The 23,444-nt window shown below is 39.1% G+C and overlaps 1 protein-coding gene across 1 annotated transcript in view; it reads right to left on the minus strand.

Moving 5' to 3' along the window:
* Nucleotides 1-22,994, minus strand: part of LOC130911201 (nectin-3-like protein) — a 91,686-nt gene extending 68,692 nt beyond the window's left edge. The window contains exon 1 of the mRNA XM_057829010.1: nt 22,703-22,994. Coding sequence (XP_057684993.1) covers nt 22,703-22,757 — 55 coding nt within the window. The 5' untranslated portion in view covers nt 22,758-22,994. The remainder of the gene's footprint in view (nt 1-22,702) is intronic.
* Between the last annotated feature and the right edge of the window lie 450 nt (nt 22,995-23,444).

A 23,444-nucleotide genomic window follows, 5' to 3' on the forward strand; every position in this document is an offset into this window, starting at 1 on the left:
AGTTAGTTAGATGGACTTACGATCTGGCAGTGTGTTGTCTCCTTCCAAAATTACAACTAAGTGAAGGCGCTTTAGATGTTCATTCAAGGGTGATGTGCAGCCAAGCTTGGCATTGAAGAGACAGGACACAACAGAGTACCCTCCTTTGTTTCGTTGAATCAAGTTAATGTTTTGGCCACTCTGGTACGCTTTTTTGGCTTTGTGCCGCTTTCCCCGCCTGCCTATTTTAACCCTTCATGAACCGTCGATGGGATGTTGTGCTCGTCGACGCATTTATGTCATCGACTACGTCGACTAGTTGGGACAACTTAAGTGTATATATAAACATATATAGGACAAATTAATAGTTGATTTTTGACTGTCATATCAGCCTACCCGATTTACGACCCTGCGCCGTAGTCTGACGCGGTCCTATTGGTCTTTCAAACCCTAGCGTCACGTTAGCGCATATAACGAGGCGGAAATGGACTGATTGGTTCGCTCAGACTGTTGTTTCCGGTTCAGCGCGAAATCACCGCCATTGTAAAACAAAAATGGACCAAGCCGACGGGAGTATCATAGAAGAGCAAGTCTCGTGAAGACATCATAAAGTTTGCCAAATGACAAGGTCAGCGACTGAATAATAAAAAAATGGAAGAACCACCGAGACGTGTGTGTTCGGAATCGAGTGGCCACACGAAGCGGTGACCCAGTCGGCCAAAAACTGCCAGCTTTTATGTCGTATTTTTGGTTGGTGCACTTCAATATTTATTGTGTATATACGTTTGCTGTGGGTCTGTGACTTATTTACGTGTCACGCTTCATATATATGAAGAATAAAGCACAGGTTTGGTGTCAAAAAGATTGTTTTGATCTTCAATTTTCAATAACAGACAATTCACACACGATACATCATCACTGATTGAGAGTGCCTCGGTGCTTTTTTATGATAACAACAAGGCTTCCAACGCAGTTTGGGAAGTTCCATAGACGCCAGAGATCTGCTATGGCTTCCCACTGGCTGGTTGTAGGACACTGCAACCAAATCGGGCTGGAGGGCTTTGCAGACCTTGGACGCAGAGCTCGACGCCAGTTTGAAGCTAGCCGCCACGGCTAGCTGTCTCCACCCGAGTCTAGAACTCTCTGTGCGGCATCAAAAGTCGGCCAGATCGCCTCGAAACAGTGTTCTGCGTCGCCTGCCCCTCAACATTTGTACAACATTTATTCAATATTGATGAGCTGAAGATTTACATTCAAGCGTTCCATCTTGCATTATTTTTTTCTCCGTTAAACTAGACTAGCGGAAGTCAACAAGCATGCCCCAAAACATAACGTCACACCCCTCTAGTGGCTTGGTGGTCAATTACAGAGCAACGCGTTCCCTCACCGCAGAACTGTCGAATGCTCATTGATAGACGTGGGAATCTTTGGGCACCTAACGATTCGATTACGATTCAGAGGCTACGATTCGATTATAAATCGATTATTGATGACAACCCCCCCCCCCCCATTAGCTGCTTTTAATGTTTTGTACATTAGTTACAAAAACTGTAAAAAAAAAAAAAAAAAAAAAAAAAAAAAAAAAAAAAAAAAGGCTTTAATAAACGACTATTTCAGTGTCAAGTTAACAGTTAAAAACAATACTCAAATCCCCATTCTGTATCAGCAGCTTTAAACTACATTCAATTAATTTAATGTTGTGAATCAACCGTTAAAGTTGTTAAAATTGCTCCCGTTATTCCATAATTTCCCTTTTCTCTACTTTCGACATGTGAAAGTTTAAAAACTATTTTAAAGACAGATTGAAGTCAATATTTTACCGATTTAGGAGTATTTTAGATAAAAAGTTAATTAGGTTCGCTTGGAAGGTTCGCTACGACAGCCTTGCAGGGAAGTCTACTGCTTTAAGATGGCGGGCGTTAGTAAATGCCCGCATCTAGCTTTCTGTAGATGTGCTGCTAACGCCACCGAGGCTATATTGCATCTAGTCCTATATAAATATGATATCTACCGTAACATTATGTGGACGTACTTTGTAGCAGCTGTTGGCAGCAGTCAGGTATGTTGTTGTTGTTTTTTTATCTCGCTGCATGAGTTGAGCTAGAGCCGTGAGTTGATCATTGGCATTACCCGAGGGGCCGGGTAATGACAAGCATGATGTTTAGCTACTCTTGCTCCGTTCCTCATTGCGTCCCAAAGAACGCGCGGCGCGCTGAGTGTGTTTTACTTCCGCTTTACTTGACATATTTCAATATTCGGAATTTAGATGTTTGTGAATCGTTCTCGAATCTTCCACGGCCGAATCGCGAATAATCTAAAAATCGGAAATTTCGCACACCTCTACTCATTGACGCCGTAGTCACTTTGCCATCACCGCAACGCAGGAGCATAACTCAGGCTTAAGGCGATTGCTGTTTTGCATGTCACTCCATTTGACTGGATAATTGCTGACAAATTGATGTACACCATTATTTCAAGTGCATTTTTTGACATTCCAGACGCTGACATAGTCACAAATTTAATCATCTTATTGCAAGTTTGTTGTCTGACGTAAACCCAACTTTGTGGCTCATTTTTACATTTTACTGCAGGATGTCTGTGTAAAAGACTACAAATGGCTTCCAGGTACTTCCTTGGTTAACTCCCAACTGGGAATGAGCCTTTTTTGCTTGCTGTTTTTTTGTTACGTCGAGCAACCCCCCACCACCTAAAAGTGACGCCCCGATGTTAAGATCGCTGCAGTGTTGTCATTTATATTAAAGAGCATTGGGTACATAAGACTCATGGAGGTGCAGAGTCAGCAGGGAAAGCCGCAAGGGGGGTTATAGGAAACAGGTGGAGCTGCCGTTCGGCCCTATTCAGCTGTCAAGTAGTAGTGCCGTTTGGCTTCGATGCGCCCTACCGCCCAAGCAGGAATATTAACAGCCATCAGTCAAGTAGTGACAAATGCTGACTGTACGAAGTGATGTTGTGGTGTACTGTCTCATTTCCACTATATGCTTGATTCCACCAAGCAATACAACCACTTGGCAGTTGCATTTTTTTAACAGATCACACAAAAGCATCAGTGGCGTGCTCTCTTCAGGAATGACTGCTCCAAAAAGAAGCAGGAAATGTTTGCTAGAATGCATTATTTACAACAGGCCAAAAACAAGGAGACTTCCGACTATTCTGTAAGGAAAGCCCGACAAATATATGTCTTCCTGTGATATACCAAAGACAATACAGGGGCATTAGTCATGAAAGCATTTCAGTAGTGCAACTTTTCTTCACCGTAGCCACCTTATGGCTGGGAACGCCAAAGCAGGAGAAAATTATAGTCCCCCAAGCTTGGATTTCTCCGGTTGTGTTTGTTCAGCAGCCTCGCTCCTTCACAGATGTACTGTGGTAATGGTCTGAAGAAGAATGTGCTCAAATAGATCCACACTGCTTTTTGGATAGTCAACTATTCCCCCTGTGACACTTCACTCAAGATGCACTCATGACCCACAATACTTCATTTTTTTGTTGCCTCATTCACACAGAAAGACAGACGCAAGATAGACCTGCTTCAGCTGGGATTGGACAATACTGCATTAGCCATAAATTGCAGGAGCATTTAGCAAACTGTTTTGCAGTCGACTTGATACAGGTTGTATAAGTGAGGATAAAAAATATTGCAGATTCATCTGTTTTAATCTGTTTCACAGATTCCCCCAGTGCTTTCTAAGCAGGCGTTAACTTCCTCTGATGGTTGAATTTGTCCATTCATTCTATTTTATATGGAACAGTGACACGGACAAATGCACAAATCGATTTATGTGGCAGGAGAGTTCAGTGCCGAACGTTAAATTTCACATCCACGTCCTGGAATTGCAGAATTGCCTTACACACAGGTGCCATCTAACCTTTGTTCGGCTCGGATACTACCTAGTAAGGTTCAGATTTTCATGGTTGACTTCAACCCGGCAATCCAGTTTATATAGAAAAAACTAATTAGGGCCGCAGCTATCGAATATTTTAGTAATTCAGTATTCCACTAAAAAATTCCATCGATTAATTGGATTTTTTTTTTTTTTTTTTTTTTAGGTATAGAGCGATTATTAATATACATGAGAAAATGAGTAAATTCACCTAATATCGAACCCTTTTTAGACAATCAATGTCTTTATTTTTGATGTACATTATTGAAAACTGTCAACAATTGCATCCCAGATGTGACTAAAAAAATAATACAATACATCTTATGAAAAGAAAAAAGTCCTTATTTCTTACCTAAAAATGTCATTACGCTTCATAACACACATCACTTAAAAGGGTATTTCCCACGTGTTTCAATTGAATTCCAATTTGTGTCAAGCTATTTTTACGTTCTAGTTAAGTTTTAAGTTAGTCTGAATTGTAAGTCCTGATAGGATTTTGAGTTTATATAGTGTTCAAAATAAATGTATGATAGCTGCTGTATTGGAGCACATTAGGCAACGGCGTTACTTGGTGTTTTATCCAGAAATGACTACCAAGCTAAAATTGACAGTTAGCTTTATTATGTTTTTATTTTACACCTTCATCACTCTACAGCACTGTGTTTTTACAGGTACAGTAATGTTAAGTCTTATTTTATTAGCGTTGAGAAGTCTACTGCTTTAAGATGACAGCTGTTTACTAACACCGGCGAGTGTCATTTCGCATGTAGTTCTATGTACATGTGATATCTATGAGATGCATCAGACGCTACCACTTTAGCATCATGTGGGCGTAGTTTGTAGCAACGTGGGCGTAGTTTGTAGTGGCTGTCAATACTTTTAAAGTCAAATGGTCAAAAGAATGTTTAAAAGCACCAAATTCAATCTGGTATTTCATCCCGAATAATTATATTTTTAACAAGGTTGGAGGTCTTCGATTTCTGTTGTCATGTAATTACAAGGTCTCGAAACTTCCAGTTAAAATGTCAGGTTTTTATCAACAAGCCTTGTTGTCATTTAAGTTATGTCACTCTCACAATTTTTCTCCACACAAATATATCATCTGGATACAATATTAGAACTAATGAAAGAGTATAAGGACAGAATGACCAAGCCGGTAATGAGATCCTTTATTTAAATAATATAGATCTTTTAAGCAAGAAATATACAAATAAACATATAAGGGAATCATTCTATAGTAAGAGGAGAATTTTACCTCGTAGGAAATTCTTTTGGAATCGACAGTTTGATAATATAAAATGGAGGGAGGCGTGGCTTGTTCCTTTTAAACTGTTTCCAACAAAGTACGGGAATTGCACTTGAAAATTTTACATAATATATACCCGACTAACGTGTACTTGTCTTGTTTTAAAGATATTGACAAAAAATGTACATTTTGTATGACTGAACCTGAAAGCGAGACTCATTTGTTTTATGGTTGCCCCATTAGTGTAAAGTTTTGGACGGATCTTCAAAAATATATTTTTTGTCAAACTAAACAAAACATTGACTTGACGGGAAAAGCGATCATTACTGTATTTGAATCCAAAGATAAAAAATATTTACTATATTAAATCTTTATATATTGCCAGGGAAATTTCATATTCATAAATCTAAATTTCAAAAAGTAAATCCAAAATTTAAATTTTTTTTGGTTGAAGTTGAATCATATTTCACATCACTTAATATGATACAAAATAATAAATGCAAGTCTACTATAGACGCTCATGCAAAATTCTTTAGTGTTTAATTAATTTCCTCTTGGATTATTATTTTTATTTATTTATTTACTATTTTTTTTTTGTCTGTCTTGTGATGTAAATATGTTGAGATGGTTATATTCTATGTGAACTAGTTGTTTTGTATTATTTGTTATTTGTATGTTGTGTATTGTTCAATACAAAAAAAAAAAAAATTGTAGTGGCTGTAGGCTGCAGTCCGATATTATTGCTTCTTCCTCTACGCACGTGACGTCAGCGCGTTGTGCCGCATTAAAAGTAGTCCGGGCAAAACGTCAAACCGTCCGAATTTTAAAATTTTGATTCCATGTTTTGATGCCCTGACCGCCGAGCGGTAAAAAAAAAGCTGCCGAAAACCACCAAGAAGAAGCCAAAAGAAGCGTGTGTGCATTGCAACTTGATTACAACCTTGGACACGGTGTTGCGGCGATCAAAAGTTTGGCTCAAGTTTACAAAAAAAATATGACCAGTCAGCTCACTGCAGCATTTGCAACAAACCAATATCACGCAAAGGTGCCTGCACAACCAATATGGTAAAACACCTCCGGCTTTATGGAATACAAGTGCCAGGTAGAGCAGAGCTGAGTGCCGCGTATTTGACACGCTGCGCCGATCCTCTAACCCAGGGGTCCCCATCTGCCAGGCCACGGACCGGTACCGGTACGTGGCGCATTTGCTACCGGGCTGCACGGAAATAATAATTTAATAATGACCGCATTCTGGCCGAATTAACCCTGTGCCCCTGCTTAACACACCGCTGCATTTGCGCATTTTGCGGCTATGTTTAATGTTATGCGCATGCGCAGAACCGCATCGTTGCAATTTTTGATGGGTTGCAAAATTTGTCAGAACACCGGTCCGTGAAAAAAAGACCCAAATAACACTAGTCCGTGGTGCAAAAAAGGTTGGGGACCCCTGCTCTATCCAGTCAGAACCAGGTAAGTAAAACAATCAATTCAGTCTATCGTCTGCTGGCCCCGCGACCCGACCCCGGGTTAAGCGGTAGATGATGGACGGACGGAATAGTACGAGATTAAATTGTATTATTAAATTGGGCTAATATAGTAACATAAGCAGCTAGTGCATTGCCGGCGCCGTTAAAATTAACAGAATTGAAAAGATTTTTTTGTTTTAGAATCGGTTTTACAAATAAGGAAATCCTCATTAGTTTGCCTTATCTACATCAAGTTAAAATCAATAGAAAAATTTATACAAATACGTCGTCGTAGCACCCAGCTAAGGTACATGTATGTAAAATGCGAAGCGGCTCACAACTACCTTACTCCTATGTAATATTTGCGACTTTTTCTCGCTTTCTCATATTTATGCGTTCAAGCTTCATCTACACCCAGTGAACGTGTGTTCTCCACTGCAGGAGACACTATCTGTCCAGTGAACGTGTGTTCTCCACTGCAGGAGACACTATCTGTCCAGAACGCTCGCGCTTACTGCCCGAGAAGGCAGATATGATCATTTTCCTCAACAAAAATTTTCTGATTTCATACTGTACCTGCTGCCAATCTGGACTGGGTTTTACAAAATGTTTTATGTTTGATATTCTGCACCAGATTAGCTCATTCGTGGGAGCTCAACAACATGTAAAAATGCCTGCAGCATAAGACACTCTAAAACATAAGCAAAAGAATATGTGTAAATGTTTTCTCCTTGAGCTTTTGAAAAATATCTTTGTGACAGTGCACTCCTGTGGAAAGAAACTTCATATATGTTCACAGACTGATGTTTCTATACAAGTTAAAAGTGGCTCTGTGAGGAAGTGATAGTTTATTGAACGTTCATATAATTAAAAAATAAACTATGCAATTTTTTTACCTTGCCTATTTGAAGAACCGGAAACAAAACGTGGAATCAGAACCGTTCAAATTCAAACGATGCCCAACCTTAAGCATGTGTACCAAATGTTAATATTCAAGGATTTTTATTGTCTCATCGGGCACTTCTGTGGTCCTTTTTGTTCCTTAGTACATCCACCACAGGGTGGCGCCTCTTTATGTTTGTCGGCTTCTTCAGTTGCTGCTCACTTTTTGGTGGTGTCAATTGTGACCGCGTGTGCGTGGTCCGTTGTACTCCCGGGTGACGGGTGGTCGAGCTGGATTTATTTGTGTTTTTGTGTAATAAAGTGCACTGGAAAGCTGCTTCCATTTTTACTTTTTATGCACATATCCTGCCCTGCCACACGTTACAAATGGGCCCAGGTTTGTTTTTAAATTACAAAAAATAGTACTTGTCCTATAAAGGGTTAAACAGAGATGCGATACAAAAACAAGATGGCTTTCACAGGCAGCATACAGTAGAAAAGAAACAAGCATTTTGTTTCAATTTATGTGGCAACCTGTTTGAATTTGGCTTTGCCCCGCCAAATTTAGTTCATACAGAACAGTGGAATGTACAAACGCTTGTGGAAGGAACTGAGTCACCCAAAACAGATACAAAACTGTCGTTTGGCCACCCATTTATTCATCAACAACAGGTCCCATACTGTTCAAAAGCAATGGCTGAGGTTAAATGAGGTGAAATTTCAAGCTCACGCTCAAAATACAGTTGAACCATATGACTGTTGTAGACGTGTGGACAGCCATGTGTGTTCGAGAATACACACGCACGCACATTTGCACACACCGTTGCTAGGCTCTTTTATTTAATGACAGAAAGTCCAAAGAGAGATGTGACATCATCTATCATTAGCCTCCCTTCATGGAAGGAATTAATTTGACCTCTGCTTAGTATCTGCAAAGTATTTTTCTTTTCTACAAGCACAGCCTCTTGTAAATCACAGGCGTTTATGTCTGTCTTCATTTCTCAGAGCTGTGTTCAGACAAAGATAAGCTAAAGAAGTACACGTTTCAATTCTGAGTTCCTTGAATGGACCACCGGGTAGAAGTTTTCCCTGAGGAACCTTTAACGGTCGCATCTGTCAGGCCAAAAAAGGGGGGTGGGGAAACGATGGGTGGAGTCGACAGAAGCCGGCGACCGCAAGCCGCTAGCGCCGCACGCTTGCAAGCAGCTCCCACAATAAAGCGCGACGCTCATCTGCTGATGGCTTCGCTTCTCCAAAGAAAACATTGCATGTGTTGCAATGGTGACGACCAGTTTCCAGTCTTCGCAGCTGAAGGTCAGCCGCGCGCATGATGGAACAGCTGAGCCCACAGATGCGAAGACTTAATGCCACATGCCGTAAAGATGTTGATTAAGTCCATCAGGTGGAATTGGATGGATTATAAGTTCATATTCACACAGCTATAATAAGAAGGTCAATTAGGTCAGAATTGCCTGGCTGCCAGATTGGACGGCAAAAGAAATTTTTAAATTGACCAAATTTAGTTGGGATACCGACTCAACAGCGATAAAACATATGAAAGCAAATACAAAATTACCGTAAGCAAAAATTACGATGGTATTAATATGAAAAATATTGGGGAAAATACAGCTAACAAAATTGATTATAATATTAAGTCGCCCCCCCTCCCCCCCGCAAAATTTCAAAGTTCGTGTCGAATATATTTGTCTAATAATTTTTTTTCAATCTTATTTATTATTTATGTAATATTTTCTCACCAAACTTTATTGTAATTTTCCACTTATATGTATATTTTCTATTAGTTTCTAGTTTTTCTATAGCAGTTTCATATTTTTGAGTCCAATATTTATTATTATATTAATATTTATTGCATTTTTTTGGTAATGTGTACCTTTTGTGTTTTTATATTTAAGTTTTTCTTCATTTATCTTTATTACTGCATTAAAAAATGATTTTTTTTTTCTTTGTTTCCAGTTTTTCAGTTTTATCAATTTAATGTTTTGTTTTTTGGTTAATCAAATTTGTGTATTTTCTATTTTTATCATTTACCACTTATTTTTAGTTTATACTTTTGTGTCCAATACTTCTGAATTCAGTCTGATATGGGCATATGCCGGTTATCGGTTTCAAGGTTTACCGTGGTATGAAAAAGTCACGGTTTCAAAACCACTAAAATTTTCCATCATACCGTAGTACGGTATTAGCTATTTTTATGTCCCAAAAATGCAGTGAGAAATGGCTTGGAGTGGCAGCGCCCACCCTTCCCCTTCCGGTTGTATCTCTGTCCTGTGCGTCGCTGTCAAAACTACACCTGAGCTTTTTCAAAACCCACTCAAAAAAGTTAGCCTAATATAGGAGTATTTCGGCTACCGAAAAGAAACAAACGGCCGCGGCTTAGAAGACGAACGACAGTCAATGTGCAGGCAACACCTCCAACATGATTTCAGATTTACATGACCATCATCGGTCACTTTACACAAAATTTAAGGTACGTAAACGCAGTCATGAACGGTAAGATACAGTGTCCTCCATAATTATTGGCACCCCTGGTTAAGATGTGTTTTTTAGCTTCTAATAATTTGTTTTAATTCAAATAATATGGGACCTTAATGGAAAAAAAAGAGAAAAATCCAACCTTCAATACAAGCATGCTGAAAAGGACCTCATACCCACTGTGAAGTATGGGGGTGGGTCAGTGATGCTGTGGAGCTGTTTCGCTTCCAAAGGCCTTGGGAACCTTGTTAGGGTGCATGGCATCATGAATGCTTTGAAATACCAGGACATTTTAAATCAAAATCTGTTGCCCTCTGCCCGAAAGCTGAAGATGGGTCGTCACTGGGTCTTTCAGCAAGACAATGACCCTAAACATATGGCCAGATGTACACAGAAATGGTTCACCAGACACAAAATCAAGCTCCTCTCATGGCCATCTCAGTCCCCAGACCTTGTTTTGTTGGCAAAAGGGGGTTGTACAAAGTATTAACACCAGGGGTGCTAATAATTGTGAGACATTATTTGATGTCAAATATTTTTTTCTTTATGTGGGATTTTTCCCCACTGAATGAATGCACTTGTATTGAAGGTTGGATTTTTCTCTTTTTTTCCATTAAGTCCCATACTATTTGAATTTTAAAAAATTATTAGAAGCTAAAAAAACAACATCTTTTTCAGGGGTGCCAATAATTATGGAGGGCACTGTAGTTAACTCCAGCGTGTTTTGTGTGTCAATCGATAGTAAAACAAATGCCATAACGTAAGCTTGTTAACGAGGCTAATAACGTGGCTAGTTAGCAAGGCAAGAAGGCTAACTTGTTTCCTCACAATAAGCGTACTTTTGTAGTCTTCTGCCATTGTAAACATCTGTTCAAAATAAGGTTTTAGTAAAACAGACTGTGGTGTTTTTCTCCCTGGCAACTTACTGTGTTGAGAGAGGTAGAATGTGTGTGTAATGTGTAAATAATGATAAGAGTTATGCACACGGGTTCTGTCTCTTTGCTGTCACTCTCCATTAATATTCAAATAATTAATATTAGTAGTGGTATATTAACCCAGAAAAGGTGAACATACATTCCTGCATCATAACATGAACTGAGAGAGAAATATGTAGAAAATGTTGAGATGAGCTTTAAAGTAAGTGAAGTGCCTGCAATATTATTTTTTTTAAAGAAGTGTTACTTTAAACTTTATGGAAAATAATTATTTTTGTTCTAATGTTTAGCAACTTGAGCTGTGGCTGTGGGTTTAGTCAATAAGTTCTATTTATTTCAATTTAATTTGGATTATTTCAGTTATTTATTTTTGTTATTTTTATTATTATTTTAACATTATATTCATGTCGCTGTTCCAATTTGCAAATATGGTGTGAAAAAAAAAAATGCAGTTCAATGGGGAAAAAAATATTTTAACACTTACATCTCAAAATAATACATTTTAGAACTCTAATTGCAATACTGTGATAGCGTGGTATTTTTACTTAAGGTTATCATACTGTCAAAATCTTACATCTTCTTAGTAGATTTTCAATCCATAATTATGTTTCCTTTATTCTCTATTTTCTAGGGATGTCCCGATCACGTGATCGGAAATCGGGCCGATTAAGCCATCTTTCAGAGGATCACAATCGAGTGAAAAGGATCGGGCTTTTAATTTTAAAAATAGATTCAGGTTTTTCTGCTTCATGCTCGGCGCCACAGCCTCTCACCCTCCCTTCATGCAAAGCATGACTGGTTGGTTTGTAGCTTTGATCTTGCCAGAGAATCTTGGTAGCTCAACGTTCAAAGGCACAAATGCGTCAATCATCGTTAAACCTACATGACGTGTGCTGTGGCAATTTATTATGTAAGTGAGAGGCTGTTCTCAGCAAAGTGAGCGGATTTGAGTGGAGTCACTCAATTAAGCATTTAATAAAGAAGACAAGCATTTCTCTATGTTATTCTTGTTTAAAAATTCACATTATGAATTCGGTACTGTTGGACAGTAATATGTTTTTTAAAAAATCGGGACGTGGTATTGGCCGATTCTCAAAATCAGGTGACCAGACTCTGGTGCAAAAATATGCGATTGGGACTTCCCTAGGTTTATTTTGTCCTCTAGGTTTTCTCCTAATGCATGTATTTTTCAACCCAATTTTAGTATTTTAAACGGAATTTATTTTTTATTTTACTGAACATTTTATAACCAATTCATTTTCTTCTGTTGTATTTTTCATCTTAAATTATTGTGCTTTTCACAAAATATTTGAAGGGCAATTTTTGGTCAATTCTTTTAAACAGTAATCTATTCTTTATCTAACACTTATACATTTTATCCTCAAAAAAAGATTTAAGAAATGTAATCTTATTAAGGGTTTTATAGGTAAATCTCATGAAGCTAATTTGAACTATGTATTTGGGGATTTTAGGGATATAGTCATTAAAAACCTGAAATAGTGCATTTTTAGATGAAAGATGGTTATGTCTATTAAATGGGTCGCAATTTGTTACCAATATTTTGTATGTTTTTAACTGATCTTCAGAGTCATAATAAGTTCATGGCTGTAATGCGTCCATGAAAAATCTTTGATGTTTTCAACCCAACATAGCATTATAAACTTCATAATACAGCAGATTATGAAAAACTAGAATGGTTTTTACTTGTATCAAAATATATTTATGGAAACTAGGAAACTAGTGTCCAAGCATGCAGCTTTCATGACTGTTTTGTGTTCATGGTCCGGTCAAAATCAGTTTTTTTAAATAGTTATTCTGACCCTTAAAGTGCCTATGACAGCAAAAAGCATGTTTATTTCATAGTTCACACGGTATTTTATGCTCCTGAATGAAATGGACCGCTTGGATGTGTGAGGAAGCGATCGATTTATATATTCAATTTTTTTTTAATCCCGCATCATGAAAATGAATAACTTACTGTTTTGAAGAGGAATGCGGATGTGAGGTCACCTGGGTCAGCATATCACAATACTAGGGCTGTCAAACGATTAAAATTTTTAATCGAGTTAATTACAGCTTAAAAATGAATTAATCACAATTCAAACCATCTATAAAATATGCCATATTTTTTTGTAAATGATTGTTGGAATGGAAAGATAAGACACAAGATGGATATATACATTCAACATACGGTACAGTACTCTATTTGTTTATTATAACAATAAATCAAAAAGATGGCATTAACATTATTAACATTCTGTTAAAGCGATCCATGGATAGAAAGACTTGTTCTTAAAAGATAAATGTTAGTACAAGTTATAGAAATTTTATATTAAAACCCCTCTTAATGTTTTCGTTTTAATAAAATTTGTAAAATTTTGAATCAAAAAATAAACTAGCAGCCCGCCATTGTTGATGTCAATAATTACACAATGCTCATGGGTGCTTAAGCCCATAAAATCAGTCGCACCCAAGCGCCAGCAGAGGGCGACAAAACTAAAAAAAACCACAAGTAACAAGTTGGCATTGCACTGTGCTGTCATTTTAATCTGTTTGAGCGGGGCATGTGCGTTAATTGCATCAAATATTTAAATATTATTAATTAAAAAAAAAAATAAATTACCGCCCTTTAACGCGATAATTTTGACAGCCCTACACAATACAGCATTGCTTTATGGCATGCAGATTGACTACGGATTCAGCGGATTAAATCCTTTATTTTTCGCATCACACCTGCCAAATTTCTTGCAAGATTTTGTTGCTGCACCAGGGAGAGGCGTGTGAGCCTTTTTAGGTTTCAAAAACCCCCACCCCGAAATTGGCCAAAACAAGTCCGACAACTGTGGGACCATTGGACGAGAAAGTGAGTAAACGTTGTGATTTGTATTATGTCAAATACTGGGATCGTGGCACACATTTTAATACGGAGGTTGCTTTCATATTGTGGCTGACAACGCTCCTTGTCCACCGAGAATGCCACTCGGCCGATGACCGTTGGCTTGTCGCACACCCTCATCGGTCCTCTTTCCGTGCCCGCCGGCAGAGAGCACGATAGTAGGCTTATGCTCATGCGGTTCTCCATATCGTCCAGACTTCCAGCCCCCTCTGCCCTCTTAGTTTTCCTGGCAATAGACCACTATCCTCGGCTCGGGCAGCTACGAACTCCTCTGACACCGGCCGGTTTGTCCGGCGGTCATTCTCCAGCTGCTTCCCAGGCGAATGAGCTCTCCGACCCGCAGCAGGGGAACAACGAGCTGTAACTTGCTCGCCGCCGGAGGAGTTGCCTATCAGTGAAGACAATCCCGCCACCGTGTGAAACGATCCGGGGTCGTTTTGTGTGATTTTTCGCTTCGAAAGGCGAGAGTAAGGCTTTGAAAAGCCACTCAGTTCAGGTTAGCACGTCGGCTGTCACGCCTCCTGGTTTGTTTACACTCTTCACAGGGAAATGACAAAAGCCGGACTAACTCCAGTGGCATAAAATATCGTTGGGGAGGTGCAAGAAGTCGATAGGTTTGACCATTATGGAGTAATTTTGCCATGTCATACTGAATAAATGCATTTTGAATATTTCAGATTCCATTTAGCACAAGACTGTTATTTGTCATGACCAAACCATTTATTTAGCAATTGGGGAAAAATACTTCCATAAAAATAATATCGTGTAAAACTATTGGAGAGAAACAATGACATTTTGCTGCTCTCTTTGTCGTGTTTTCCTCGTTCTAAATACTTCCCCCTCAATGGGCTGAATTCTAAATCAGATGAAATCCTGCCCGTGTGCACCTAATATTGCGACTTGCGCCACTACTAACCGACAACTTTTTTTTCTTGCTCAAATCTTCATAGCGTTTTGTCTGCAGTTTTTTTCTGCAATGACTCAAAGGGTTTTCTCATCTGACACATATTTGAGGCTCCACATGTTGACAGCAAAAGCCCATATTTTATTTATTCTTAGCGGGACAAATACTTTGGAATAGTTTTATGGTGCTACTGTGACCAACATGCTGTATGTCAAAAACATTTACTGTCATTACTGCAATTTAGCATTCCCAATTTCCCAGCAATATAAAGTATGTGGAATGTCCTGATTACATGTGCTTTTTCACCACTGTGTTTCGGGGATCTTTGAATAATCTGTGTCTCACGCTGATTCAACATATTTCTACAGTCAAGCTGATTGATAGCTTTGGCTTTTGTTTGTATTGTCTACCCAAAATGTCATGAGGTATCCCCCTCCCTCTCAACGCCTGTAACCATAAAAAGCTGCATAATAAATCAACACAAATAGTCAACTTTGCTGATTAGCTTCCAAGTTGACGCAGTCATTTTCAAGGCGTCGACCTCAGTGGATCGATTGGAGTGAGGCGGAGCTAAAAGCTCTGAGGTCTCTTTAATTGAAGACCTCACTTTGGTGGTTGTGGTCTCCCCCTCCGGGCGGTGTGATTCGCATCGAAGTAAATAAAATGTGGCAGTAATGGAGCCGCCCAAATTACAGGCTCAAAACAGAAATAGATTTTAGAAAGAGGCAAGGCGAAGCAACTGAGCTAATTGATTTGAATTTAGCTTGCTTCCATGCTTGTTAATGAGAAACGGGGCACAGTAAATACATTAAAGTGTTGCAATGAATAAACCAAGAGAAAGATTTGGAAAAATTCAAAGGTTTTAAAGGAAAAAATCTAGATGAAAATAATATAAACCTTGAAGGGGGTGGGGGAAGACTAATATTTGAGAATTAAAAAAAATTAAATTGGACACCTGAGTCAGAAAAATGCAAAGGTTTTAGTTAATATAAGGAAACACTACAACTGAAAAAAAAATGGAAATATTGTGAAAGTCAAAATAATAGGACTCATTTTAAAGTGAAAAACCGCCCAAATACAACAAACATTATGCAAAATACATATAGTCACACTAGCATCAACTAAGAAATGTGAAAAACTGTTTAAGTGTGGAATTTTAAGTCCTGCTCTCTTTACGATCCAGCTGGCACATGCCTATGCCTATTTTCAGACGTCACTGTCGAGTAGCCCAAGACTTACGCATAGAACATACTGGCAGTCTCTTGATTTTAGCAAGCCTGTGGAACCTTTTTCATGCTCTATACTATACAGTATATTTAGATCCTTCTTAGTGATTTCCCTCCCAGGTGTATTCAGAACAGCCAAACCCATAATGCCAGCCATTTAAGACCATTTTCACGTTTTTTTCCCAAAAGATACACAAAAAAAATACTAAACCAAATCAAAGGCACATTTCATTCAACAAGTTGATTTTTATGTTTAAAGAAGCACTTAGCTTTTCAGTTTTGGTCAATTTTAGCAACGCTGGTGGACAAAAGCGTCAGTGTTTTGCCTTAAGGAAGACTGCGTCTCCCCATGAGGACCAGCGCACACCCGCAGTGTCGTAAAATCATTGATAAATCAAAAATTGCTCTCCCGGTCACCTGCAAGGTGGAATTTCTGTTTCCAGCTGCTGTGTGAAGGATGAATAGTAATAAGGTAATGAATCCAGTTGTGGCTAAACAATAGCATATGACGGTTAGCAACCATATGGCTTAAGGCCGAGTTATGCTACTGCGGCAGACCTGCGCCGTCAAGGTAGACCCGTTTTATGACCCTCTGCCGTAGCCTTTCGTGTTCTTTCACAATTTTCTGACTTGGCGTGGAAATGGGACTGTGATTGATCCGCTCAGACTGTAGTTTCTGGTTCAGCGCGAAATCACCGACACTGTCAAACAAGATCAAGTACGACAACTTCTACAATGTCTCGTCAAGACATTATGAAGATTGACGGAGATTGCTGAAAATACGGGACTGGAGCTCAGCCAGCGATTAAACAAAAAAATAGAAGAACCACCGAGACAAGTATGTATGTGTTCGGAATCGAATGGCTGCACGGTGACACAGTTGGCCAAAAGCTGCCAACTTTTTATCACTTTATGTCGTATTTTTGGTTGGTGCACTTCATTTATTGTGTACGTATGTTTACTGTGAGTGACCTATTTACGTGTCACACCTCAAGTATATGAAGAATAAAGCGCAGGTTTGGTGTCAAAAGAGTTGTTTTGATCTTTAATTTTCAACCAGACAGTTCACACACCTGATACATCATCATTGATTAAGAGTGCCTCGGTGCTTTTATTATAACGTGTTTACCATCAAGGCTTACAACGCAGTTTGGGGAGTTCCATAGCCGCCAGAAATTTGCTATGGCTTCCCACTGACTGGCTGGTTGTAGGACACGGCAAAAAAAAAAAAAAAAAAAAAAAAAAAGGGCTGGAGGGCTGTTCACAATTCTTTGCAGACAAAACGCTGGACATAGTGCTGGACGCCCGAGGCTAGAGTTCGTAATGTGACGGCATCAACAGTCCGACAGACCGCCTCCAAAACAGTCTACTGCGTCGCCTGCGCCTCAACATTTGTTGTTCAATGTTGATGAGCTGAACATCCACATTCAAGCAATTTATCTCCATTAGCATTTTAGCATAGCAGTGTAACCGGAAGAAAACAAAGTCGTCAAGAGTCCCCCAAAACCATACAAACACAACGGCACACCCCTCTTGTGTCTTGGCGGTGTATTACAGAGCAACACCGCAGAACTATCAAATGCTCATTGACGCCGTAGTCACGTCGCCGTCACTGCGACGCAGTAGCAAGTGAAAGCCAGGCCAATTTTTGCTCTGTATATCGTGGTAGCCTGTCATTTTTTTCCGCCTCAGACAAAAGTTTTTGTCTCTTGTTGCTCTGCCATCTTTGCAGAATTCGCACGAAAGCGTTCGCATCGACTTCCGACTTATAATGAATGGAGAAAGGGGGAAGTGACAGATGCTGTAAAGCAGTCAGTACCGGTGAAAGCAATACAGACCCACACTCAAGGTAAAATAGGTGTCATTCAACTAATGTTCAGTCGACATATCACGAACGTTATAAAAATACTTTATAAAGGTTCAAAACTTACTAAGTGTTGCATTAACTGCTCTTAACTGAAGAACAAAAAAGATAAGAAAAACTTTTTTGATAATGTAAGATGGAAATCGAATTTTCTTTTTGTAAGTTCTGTTTTCAAGTAGCCATAGAACACAATATCCTCTGGTGCTTGAAAGAAGGGGATGCCGTGTGACACGATGTAGGTCGTGAACGAGTTAACTGGGCTGTTCATGGATAAGAAATTTCGCATCGCTGCCATTGAAGCTTAAAATTCAAACTGATCCATTCATCCAATCCCATTGAAGGGGGAGGACTGATGATGATAATCATGTTTCAGTGCGACTGGCAGTGATAGATGTCCAATTCATTTGAATTAGAAAAGGCCGGCAGCGAACCCTCCCAATTAAAATGTTGTGCAGGTCAATCGCTGTCAATGGCGGTTAATGAGTTACGACTCAAGACTCCTAAAAACAATATGAATTACTGATAACTCACTCTCAAATGTGCCATCAGTATGAAACGTCTGTTTAGTTGACATCCTGCAATGTACTGCAGCAACCTAGATGACATTGTCTCCTTTAGTCGTGCCCGCTCATCCCAGAATCTATGCATAAAGAAGCTTTCGTAGGCTGAACCGCACAGGTTTAAGAGGAGGACAAAGAATGAGGTAAAAGGGTAGGGGGGATGGAGAGTCCCTCAAGCTGGAATTCAGCCCAACTGGCAGGTCAATCCTCCCAGAGACACTGCAGTGCCTCCCCTGGAGTGACCTTTCATTTCCCCTAAGTCTGCACTGCCAAGTCAGAACATCTTGACCTCAAATCAACAGTAACATAGCGCTAACTTTTCTCCCTATTTTAATGTTTTTTCGGATGTTAAAGGATTACCGTTTTGGGACAGAAATGTCCCCAAAAACATGAAGTGAAAAATGCTGAAAATGTTGAAATTTAGACAAACTTCTGAGGCGAAAAAAAACAACTCAAAAATACATTGACTGGAAATGTCTGAAAATGCGATCAAAAATATTTAAAATTATAGCAAAACAGCCATACTTTTGTGTTGCTTTTGGTCTTTGGTGTCAATTGGATTTTACCTGTGAGGGTTAATTCTTTATAAGGTACTCATTTAACTTATTGGCTGCCTACAGTGCTGGCACAAAAAAATGGCACCCCTGCAATTCTGTCAGATAATGCTAAATTTCTCCCGGAAAATAATTGCAATTATAATTGCTTTGGTATCTTTCATTTTTCCTGCTATGAAAAAACACAAAAGAGAATGGAAAAAAATTAAATTATCATTTTACACAAAACTCCAAAAATTGGCCGGACAAAAGTATTGGCACCCTTTGAAAAATCATGTGATGCTTCTCTAATTCGTGTAATTAACAGCACCTATTACTACCCATTTCCAGCACAGACCTGTGCACGGTGGCTCTGAAGGTTTCTACTCTAGACTCAGTCCACTGTTTCTGCAGGTCCCCCAAAGTCTGGAATCGGCCCTTCTCCACAATTTTTCTCAGTGTGCGGTCACCTCTTCTGGTTGTGCAGCGTTTCCTGCTACTTTTTCCTTCCCACAGACTTCCGACTGAGGTGCCTTGATACAGCACTCTGGGAACAGCCTATTCGCTCAGAAAATTCTTTCTGTGTCTTAGCCACTTGCTTGAGGGTGTCAATGATGGCCTACTGGACAGCAGTCAGGTCGGCAGTCTTGCCCGTGATTGCGGTTTTGAGTAATGAACCAGGCTGGGAGTTTTTAAAAACCTCAGGAATCTTTCGCAGGGGTTTTGAGTTAATTTGTTGATTCAGATGATTAGGTTAGTAGCTTCTTTAGAGTACCTTTTCATGATATGCTAATTTCTTTAGATAGGAATTTTTGGGTTTTCATGACTTTTTTGCCAAAATCATCAATATTAAAACAATAAAAGGTTTGAATTACTTCAGTTGTATGTAGAGCTTAAACGAATACTCGAGCAACTCGAGTTTAAAAACTGATCCGAGTAATTTTATTCACCTCGAGGAATCGTTTCATTTTGCCAGCTCTAAGCATCACGTTTTGCCCGGACTACTTTTAATGCGGGACAACGCGCTGACGTCACGTGCGTAGAGGAAGAAGCAATAGAAAAAAAAAACTTACTGCAGCTGACAGCTGCTACAAACTACGCCGATGTAGCTAAAAACTACGCCCGCGTGATGCTAGTGTGGTAGCATGTAGTGTCCGATAAGTCTCAGATATCGCATGCATTTAGGACCAGATGCGAAATCACAGACTTGGCCACGTCTGGGCAGTGTTAGTAAACAGCCGCCATCTTTAAGCAGTAGACTTCTCATCGCTAATAAATATGTTACTGTCACTCGCTCAAGTAACATTAGCCCTTCGGAGGGCTAGGTTTCTATTGATTATGACCACTGTCGATCCGTGGCTAACGTGTCTTACATGCAGGCTTTAATTAATCTGTAATAACGTGTCTTTATTTAATCTGTAAAAACACAGCGCTGTAAAGTGATGAGGGTGTAAAATTAAAACATAATAAAGCTAACTGTCAGCTTTAGCTCCGTAGTCATTGCTGAATAAAACAAGGAGCACTGGTCCCTAATGTGCTCAATACAGCAGGTATCATACATTTATTTTGAACACTGCAAAAACTCAAAATCCTATCAGTACTTACAGTTTAGACTAACTTAAAACTTAACTAGCACTTAAAAATAGCTTGACACAAATAGAAATTAAATTGAAACACGTGGGAAAAACACATAGGTTTCAAGTGTTGTGTGTTATCAGGCGTAATTACATTTTTAGGTAAGAAATATGTTTGTTTTTTGAGTGAAAGCAGTGAATTTTTTTTTCTAGTCACATCTGAGATGCAATTGTTGGCAGTTTTCAACAATATACTGTACATCGAAAATGAAGACATTGATTGACTGAAAATGGTTCAATATTGGATTAAATGTCTTTTTTTTCCAAATGTTTATTTATAATTGCTCTTTACCTAAAAAAAAAAGGTTTTATCCGATTACTCGATTAATTTATAGAATTTTCAGTCGATTACTCGATTACTAAGATATTCGATAGCTGCAGCCCTAGTTGTGTGCAATGAATGTAAAATATATGAAAGTCTAATGTTTATCAGTACATTACAGAAAATAATGAACTTTATCACTATATGCTAATTTTTTGAGAAGGATCAGTAGACATGATGAGTCGGTGTGTCTTGACCTCAGCGGCAGAAGCTCCACCGAACCCCTAGGGTTTGATCGAATCCAGGTTAAGAACCACTAGTCTAAAGGTTGTGCTACCAAGTATTAGGCTGAGGGTGCCAATACTTTTGTCGGGCCCATTTTTGGAGTTCTGTGTAAAATAATAATGATTTACTCATTTTCTTCCATTCTACTTTGTGTTTTTACATTGCAAGCAAAATAAATGAAGCTATTACTATCGAAGCATTTGTAATTGCAATCATTTTCTGGGAGAAATTGAGCGTTATCTGACAAAATTGCATTGTTGCAAATACTTTCGGCCAGCACTGTATATTTAGCCATTTTTGTGGGAATATATGTTTGATGCTTTAAAAAAAAAAAAAAAATGAATAAATAAAATAAATAAAAGAGCATTTTATAGCCTTTATGCCAGCTGACTTTTTCTGAGTTAGCCAGCTGTTCTTCTGTTGTCCTTAGAGCCTCATTTTTTTAATACCGTTTGAGGCTTAGCTAACACTAACTACTGATAGCTACAGCCCTATCCACATACGTTGGGAACACATTTTGGGATGCCAGGTCGATATAAGGTAAAATATTTTTCAATTACCAAAAATAGTCGCAATCTATAAAGCAGGGGTCCCCAAACTACAGCCCGTGGGCCGGATACGGCCCGCCTCCACATTTGGTCCGGCCCCCTGTACATTTTTTTTTTTTTTTTTACTTGTGTTATTTATTTCCTGGCTTCTTCTGTGAAGGACCCAGAGAGGGTCATTTGGTTATTATCAATTAAGTTAATAATCTTATTATTATATTATATAATTATTTTATTTACTTTTGTTCCATGAAGAATCCAGAAAGGGTTATTTGATTGTGGCTTTCTGAAAAACAATACATTTTTACATTTAGGCACTCCTGCAATCGTCACACTTTTTCTGTTACAAACTGATCCCGGCCCCTCATCAGAGAAGGGGAAAGTTATGTGGCCCTCACAGGAAAAAGTTTGGGGACCCCTGATATAAAGGGTTAAAAAAAAATAACTTGCTCAAAACTTCAGTAGGCGTGCAGTGGGGAAGGTTCCAGACTATAGGGGACAATTTTGAAAATACAAATATATTTGATTAAAATTATTACTATAAACTAAATATTAGTTGGAAAAAACAGTCAGTGCTGATATTCAAAGCTAGACAGAATTTTTTTTTTTTTTTTTAAACCTGAAAAATTAAAGTCACATATACAGAGAGCTAAACTGAGCATTTGGTGAAGAGCTTCCAGGAGGGGACCTCCAGCTGGCACGGAGCCCGAGTTGCAGGTCAAGCCTCCCAGCGAGTCCGCAGTGACTCCCCACAAGTGTCCCTTCATTTCCAACCTCTCGGTGTCTGCCAAACTTTACGCCCGCAGCGAGGCAAACTCCCGTGCACCAAGACCCCCAGTCCCACCATCTCCACATCAAAGTCAACACTCACACACCAGGCACCTATCAGCTATTTTAACGCCATTTTAACCACCTTTCATTGACTTTTTAGGTCGTTTTAGAGTGGGTGAAAAGCCCCATCAAGCTAGCAGAAGCCAAAGCAATCCAAAAAGCAAGCACGACTCGCCGGTCGCAGATGTGGCAAGGGGAAACCACACAAGAAACGCACCATGAACTTACTCGAACTAACAAAAGAGACTGAGCGACTTACCGGCGAGTCCACAAACGACCAGGATTGTTGTTAAAAGTCCGTAGAGCGGCTCCATGGCTCCGTTGACTGGACCGGACCGTGTAGTCCTCGTGCGTCCCGGCCAACTGTGGATGGAAATCTGCCTGCCTCCGAAAGGAAAAGTGGGCTGTACCACTTGGACGGGCTAACGGGTTCGCTAACAAAGTAGGATGTACCACTAAAAAGGACGTCGAAAAAGTCGATTACAAATCTCGGCGTTTCAAAATACTGCTTTTCTCAACAAATGTTTCCACAAATTGACTCCTGTGTACCAACAGTTCAAGTCGCATTAAGGAATTTGAACGAATCAAACTCACAAAGGCACGTGTACGTCACAGAGGTTCAAAACATCATAGAGCTGTCAATCAATTCAAAGCTCCTGCGTCACGTGATAAAGATATGACGGAACCTTTATATGGCAAAATGATCTCATAGGACATACGTAACATACAGTGCCCTCCATAACTATTGGCACCCCTGAAAAAGATGTGTTTTTTTAGCTTCTAATATTTTTTTTTTTATTCAAATAATATGGGTCCTTAATGGGAAAAAAAAGAGAAAAATCCAACCTTCTATACAAGTGCATTCATTCAGTGGGGAAAAAATCCCACATAAAGATAAAATTATTTGACATCAAATAATGTGTGTCACAATTATTAGCACCCCTGGTGTTAATACTTTGTACAACCCCCTTTTGCCAACAAAATAATGTCTGGGGACTGAG

The sequence above is a fragment of the Corythoichthys intestinalis genome, unplaced genomic scaffold (assembly GCF_030265065.1).
Source record: "Corythoichthys intestinalis isolate RoL2023-P3 unplaced genomic scaffold, ASM3026506v1 HiC_scaffold_23, whole genome shotgun sequence".
NCBI lineage: Eukaryota > Metazoa > Chordata > Actinopteri > Syngnathiformes > Syngnathidae > Corythoichthys > Corythoichthys intestinalis.